Source organism: Oryctolagus cuniculus, chromosome 12, assembly GCF_051225735.1.
Source record: "Oryctolagus cuniculus isolate XC-2025 breed Fujian yellow rabbit chromosome 12, ASM5122573v1, whole genome shotgun sequence".
NCBI lineage: Eukaryota > Metazoa > Chordata > Mammalia > Lagomorpha > Leporidae > Oryctolagus > Oryctolagus cuniculus.
Genome location: NC_142878.1, coordinates 55720147 through 55727076, shown reverse-complemented (window position 1 = coordinate 55727076; position 6930 = coordinate 55720147). Strand labels below are relative to the sequence as shown.

The window sequence follows — 6930 nt, the reverse complement described above, 5'->3', positions numbered from 1 at the left end:
TCCGTTTGTAAAAAAAAAAAAAAGATAAATTAACTCTCATTCCTATGCTCTTTCATATTCTTTCCCAGTGGCTCCTAAAACATGCATTTCTCTTGTTTGAGTTGCTAAAATGTTCTGTATCTTTCTTTCAGTTTCTAATTGTATGGCCTTAATAGGCCAACTCTCTCTCTCTCTTCTTTTTTTAAGATTTTCTTTGTTTACTTGAAAGTGTTACAGAGAGGCAGAGGCAGAGAGAGAGAGAGAGAGAGAAAGAGAGAGAGGGAGAGAGAGAGAGAGACAGAAAACAGAGAGGTCTTCCATCTGCTGGTTCACTCCCCAGATGGCTGCAATGGCAGGAGCTGTGCTGATCTGAAGCCAGGAGCCAGGAGCCAGGAGCTTCTTCCAGATCTCCCATGTGGGTACAGGGGATGCAAGGAATTGGACCATCTTCTATTGCTTTCCCAGGTCATAGCAGCACAACTCTCTTAACAATCACTTTTTCTTTAACCCTGGGCAATCCAAGTTTTTATCATCATCATTCATTCATTTATTCCATAGATATTTATTGAAGATATATGATGTGTTAGGTACATTCTAGGCATTGAGAACACATAAGTGAGGAATTCCTACAAGGTCATTGTCTTCGAGCTCATTGTTTCTTATTAATAAGCCTATAAACACTGAATTAATCCTAATTCTTCCCCTGAAACACTCTTTACCTTCTTGACATAATTGGTTTTCCCTAGATTTCCTTGCTTAACTAGGATAGGCAGCTAGAGAGAGATTCTTTTGCAGGATTTGGAGGACAGAAGTGGAGCAGCAGCTGGATCAGTAGCTCACACATGTTGCTATTTATCTGCTAGCTTGTCTTACTGGTGTGAGGCGGTAGCTGGGCCTGCAACTGCCACACCTTCCTTTGGGTTCTCCCTTACATTCATTGACTCATAGACCAAGGTGAGTGCTTCTTCCTATGATCAAGGATACTGGCTTTTGCAATACAACTATATCATCAAAATCAGGAGCAAGATTTGAAGAGATTTGAAGTAGGTTTCAGTCTGTCCTTGTGGACTTCAGTTCTTGATTGTGGGTTCCAGTTTTTTTTTTTTTTTAAGATTTATTTATTTATTTGAAAGTCAGAGTTACACAGAGAGAGGAGAGGCAGAGAGAGCGAGAGCAAGAGTGGGAGCGAGAGGTCTTCCATCCGCTGCTTCACTCCCCAATTGGCTGCAACGGCTGGAGCTGCGCTGATCCGAAGCCAGGAGCCAGGAGCTTCCCCTGGGTCTCCATGCTGGTGCAGGGGTCCAAGGGCTTGGGCCATCCTCCACTGCCCTCCCAGGCCACAGCAGAAAGCTGGATTGGAAGAGGATCAGCCGGGACCAGACCGGTGCCCATATGGGATGCTGGTGCTTCAGGCCAGGGAGTTAACCCACTGCACCACAGCACCAGCCCCTCCAGTTTATTCTTAACTTTCCCCAACTTTACATTCACTTTTCTTTTCTGAATGCCTGACCTGAGGACTTCAAGCTACGACATCCAATATAAGAACCTTGACCTGCTGAACCAACTTCTGTGATTATGTAAGGTCAACTTCCTATAACAAATCCATTAGTGTAGTATATCCAAGTTGTTCGCTAATGGAACCCTGAATTTTACAGCCAGTAATTCCACGTTCTTACTTCTCCTGTTCTTTCAGGAAAATTTGGAGCCAGAAATGATTGAGACCGTAGCGGGAGGAAATGATTCAGTGGTGTCTGAGATTGTGTTGGTAGGACTCACCCATTCTTTGGAGATGCAGCTTGTCCTCTTTCTGGCCTTCTCTGTGTTCTACACAGCAGGTGTTTTAGGAAATCTCCTCATTGTCCTCACGGTGACATCCGACTCTCATTTACACTCCCCCATGTACTTCCTGCTGGCCAATCTCTCCTTTATTGACATGTGGGTTTCCTCCATTACAGTTCCCAAGATGATTTCTGATCTTTTCAAGGAGAAAAAAATAATCTCTATCAAAGCTTGCATTACGCAGATGTTCTTCATTCATGTTACGGGAGGAACTGAGATGGTGCTGCTCATAGTGATGGCCCTTGACCAATATATTGCTATATGTAGGCCTCTCCACTACCTGACCATCATGAACTTCCGAACTTGTGTTATACTTTCAGTGGCTGCCTGGACTATTGGAATCATCCACTCAGTGATCCAACTTGCATTTGTTGTAAAACTACCATTCTGCGGTCCCAATGAAGTGGACAGCTTTTACTGTGATATTCCTCGATTTATTAAACTTGCTTGCACAGTCACTTACAGAATGGAGCTCATGGTCGCTGCCAACAGTGGGTTCATCTCCCTGGGAACGTTCATCATTTTGATGATCTCCTATATCTTCATCTTGGTCACTGTCTGGCAACACTCTTCAGGTGGCTTGTCCAAGGCTCTCTCTACATTGTCTGCTCACATCACAGTGGTGGTCTTGTTTTTCGGCCCATGCATCTTTGTGTATTCATGGCCATTTCTCACAGTGCCTATAGATAAATTTCTTGCCATTTTTGATGTGATAATTACCCCATTTCTGAACCCTGTCATCTACACTTTAAGGAACAAAGAGATGAAGGTGGCAATGAGGAGAATATTCAGCCAGCTGCTGTGTTTCCAGAAGTTGTTTTAACTTAGTGATATCAAGAAAGAAAACATCTCTAACATTCCCTGTCCATGCTACAAATACGAATCCGATGAAACACAGTACTGTGAAAGCTTTACTTACTAGTTCAATGTGCAGAATTTTCTTAGTGTGCTTTCTGACCCTAACTGAGGAGGAGATACTATTCTTTCTTCTTCAATGTGTTAAAATAGGAAGTATTAACATAGGACTGTTTCCACATTTTTCTGATAAGGAGGATTCTGGACAGGCCTGAAAATCCTTCTGTGCGTTCTGAGGAGGATCTTCTCTTGTCATACTGATTTTTGGGGCTTTGTGCAGAATCTGAAGAAAAGTGCTTTGGAAATATGTAAACATTTACTGTTCTTAAGGATGACTTTTGTTTTTTCAGTCTTGGGGTGAGATATGAGGGAACACATGTAATGTGTGAAGAAAACAGATGAAATATAAAGAGGATTTTAAAGAGAAATTGTTTGCATATTTTTACACTATCACATTTATTACCTTTCAATAAATGAGAGAAAAGAGCTAAGGTTAGTTTGAAATTATTTTGAATTTTTATCAGCCTAAAATTGGATCAGTGGGTTATGCCTTCTTATGCATTTCTGTTAATATGCCCAGTAACTATAGATAAAGCCCTGTAATTATTCCCGTTTTTCCCAAAAATGTGTTTCTATACTGTTAGGAGACTTTTTAAAAATTTATTTATTTTTGAAAGTCAGAGTTACAGAGAGAGATTGATCTTCATCTGCTGGATTACTCCCCAGATGGTCACATTGGGCTGGGTTAGGCTGAAGCCAGGAGCCAGGAGCTTCTCCCAAGTCTCCTACATGGGTGCAGGGTTCCAAGCTCTTGGGACATGCTCTGCTGCTTTCCCAGCATGTAAGCAGGCAGCTGGATTGGAAGTGGGGGCAGCTGGGACTTGAATTGCTATGCCATAATGCTAGCCCCTAGCTTAGCTGTTACATCACCTGTGCCTCACATTATACCTGATTCTGGATTCTGATTCCAACTTTCTGCTAATGTAGATCCTAGGAGGCAGTGGTGATGGCTTAAGTAATTAGATCCTGCCACCTATGTGGGAGACCTGGGTTGAGTTCTTGACTCCTGGCATTGGTCTTGGCCTAGCCCATTGCTGGTATATGGGGAGTAAGCCAGCATATGGTAGCTGTCTCTGTCTATCTATCTCTCTAAAACTAAAAAAAAAAAAAAATAGAAAAAGAAAAAAAGAAGTAATACTTGCTGTTTTCCTACTAGGACTAGAATAATAAATTATTTTAAATGACTAAAATTTCTTAATAGAAAGGCTACAAAGTGTCACAATCCAATTTACTTTCTCATATGCAAAATCATAATTCTATGATGCTTTTTACTGTGTAGAAGTTACAAGCTGATTAGGTTACAAAGTCTCATAGAAATTCAGGTGATGTAAAAAAATTGCATGCTCATTATGTTTTTTTTTTAAGATTAAAAAATTATTTATTTGAAGCAGAGTTACAGATAGAGATATAGATACAGATAGAGAGAGAAAGAGAGAAAGGTCTTCCATCCACTGTTCACTCTCCAAATAGCTGCAGTGACTGGAGCTAGGCTGATATGAATCCAGGAGCCAATAGCTTATTTTAGGTCTCCCACCTGAGTGCAGGGGCCAAAGCACTCGGGCCATCTTCTACTACTTTCCCAAGTCACAGTCAGAGAGCTGGATCAGAAGAGGAGTGGCTGGGACATGAACTGGTGCTCATATGGGATGCCAACACTGCAGGTGGAAGCTTAGCCTACTATGCCACAACATCAGCCCCAACTGTGTTATTTTTTCTTTCTTTTTTTTTTTTGATAGGCAGAGTTAGACAGTGAGAGAGAGAGAGACAGAGAGAAAGATCTTCCTTCCGTTGGCTCACCCCCCAAATGGCTGCCATAGCCGGTGCGCTGCGCCAATCTGAAGCCAGGAGCCAGGAGCTTCCTCCTGGTCTCCCATGGGGTGCAGGGCCCAAGCACTTGGGCCATCCTCCATTGCCTTCCCGGGCCACAGCAGTGAGCTGGACTGGAAGAGGAGCAACTGGGATAGAATCCGGTGCCCCAACCGGGACTAGAACCCAGGGTACCGGCACTGCAGGCGGAGGATTAACAAAGTGAGCCGTGGCGCTGGCCCCAACTATGTTGTAATTCTTGTGCCAACAGCTTTAGAAGACTGTGTTAAAAATCTACAAACTGTGTGGTGTGCTGCTGTGTTGAGTGCATTACAGTGAACTCTTAATGTGGAGTGGTGAACTGTGTGTGGTTTTACTGTTATTTGGGGATCATGCAAAGACCTTTGCATCTCAAGAGGGTGATGTACATGTTAGCCACAGAGCCAACCCCAGGCATATGGTGCTGGCAAGATAAGGACCAAGTGGATGATCTGCCAGCTCAAATACTAGGTGGATCTAACACACCTCATGAGAAAGGTTTCAAGCTGGAAGTTATTATTCCTGAGAAGTTCCCTTTTGAACCTCCTCAGATCTGATTTCTGACTCCAGTCTATCATGCAAACATTGATTCTGCTGGAAGAATTTGTCTGGGTGTTCTCAAATTGCCACCAAAAGGTGCTTGGAGACCATCTCTCAGCATTGCAACCGTGTTGAGCTCCATTCAGCTGCTCACATCGGAACCCAATACTGATGAACTGCTGGTGGTTGACATTTCCTTAGAATTAAACTGTAATATGCCATTCTTCCTCAAGTATGCCAGGCCATGGACAGAAAAACATGCAAGACAAAAACAGAGTCAAAGGAAGACGTGCTTGATAATCTACAAGAGGCAGATGACTCTGAAGTGCACAACTCAACACAGAAAACGAAAACCATGCAACTAGAAGGGATAGAAAAGAAATTTCACTTTGATGTTTTGGGGATTTGTCCTGGTTCATCTTAGTTATAGTTAATATATTCTTTGATGACATGGTCTAATTTACTTAATTCTCTTGAAATTTTTTTTTAAATCGAGAGACATAATTTTTGTATCCTGTAAAAGACCCTGTGTATTTATGTATCCTACTCTATGGTGATTCTCTGTAGTTTGTTTCATTCATCTTGTGCATACATATTTTGAAGCCTTTTCAACATGAAAAATGAATTATCATTTAATGTTGGAAAAAAGAAATCTACAACATGTTTGTAGGAAGGGATAGTAATAAGGGATAATCCCTGAGATGAAAAAAATTATTGCAAATAGTTAAGGGGTAAAATTAGATGGGCAGACTAAAAAAAATGTTTTGAGCAGAGGGGGTTCATGGATTGGTGAATGTTACAGAATGGGGCTAGAATTTATCCTGACCATCTTCTGAGACAAGTGCATACCTTGATAGGAAAGAAGCTCATGGCAAGCTCTGGAGGCTAAAGGTAGCAGACACCATAGCCTGCTGGGGAGATCAGATGCCTACGCTACCTCATTGTCTTTGCCAAGGTCCCTAAAAGCCTGTCACGCTCTGGCCCCACCAATCTCACTGAGCTTTTCTTCATTTCACTCTCTTCCTTGCTTGCTGTGCTTAACCATCTTGGATTTTCTGTTATTGTGACACCAAGCTTGTGGCCTCCTGAGACTTGAATGCTGGCTCTTCCTTTCTCTGCAGAACACTTTTGCCAATGTGTGCAGGTTAGTCTCCTCACCATGCAGGTTTCATTGTGTGAAGTCCAACGAAAGACTTCCTAGACGACGACATCCCCTCGTGTCGTTCTCTGTCATATACTTCAATGTCTTCACAACTCTAGTCTCCATTTAAAAAAAGATTTATTTATTTGAAAGGCAGAGAGAGAGAGAGAGAGAGAGAGAGAGAGACCTAGTGACTGAAGAACTCTCTCTGTCCTTCTTTGCTCTGCCTTTCAAATAAATAAAAATAAGAAAATAAAATTTAAAAAAGTGATATTTGCTGTAGATTTTTTTTCTTTTTTTTTTTTAACTTTTATTTAATGAATATAAATTTCCAAAGTACGATTTATGGATTACAATGGCTTCCCCCACATACCGTCCCTCCCACCCACAACCCTCCCCTTTCCCACTCCCTCTCCCCTTCCATTCACATCAAGATTAATTTTCGATTATCTTAATATACAGAAGATCAGCTTAGTATACATTAAGTAAGGATTTCAACAGTTTGCTCCCACACAGAAACATAAAGTGAAAAATAATAGATGATTTTTTAAATGATGATGAAATCAGATCAGACCTATTGTCATGTTTAATCCCAGTGAGAGTCAAGTTGGGAGTTGATAATTTCTTTTTTTTTTTTTTTTTTTTTTTTTTACAGAGGATCGGTTTAGTAT

The 6930-nt window shown here is 41.5% G+C and overlaps 1 protein-coding gene and 1 pseudogene across 1 annotated transcript; both read left to right on the top strand.

Annotated features, from left to right (window-relative positions):
• Positions 1-1690: 1690 nt before the first annotated feature.
• Positions 1691-2641, top strand: LOC100355813 (olfactory receptor 4F15-like). The gene has a single exon (XM_008269585.4). The coding sequence runs from the start codon at positions 1691-1693 to the stop codon at positions 2639-2641; it is 951 nt and encodes a 316-aa protein (XP_008267807.3).
• A 2290-nt stretch (positions 2642-4931) lies between these two features.
• LOC100356060 (ubiquitin-conjugating enzyme E2 T pseudogene) lies at positions 4932-5542 on the top strand (annotated as a pseudogene).
• Positions 5543-6930: the final 1388 nt, after the last annotated feature.

Bases quoted from the DNA above. Each gene is read 5' to 3' on its own strand.
- LOC100355813 (XM_008269585.4), top strand. From the start codon at position 1,691: ATGATTGAGACCGTAGCGGGAGGAAATGATTCAGTGGTGTCTGAGATT.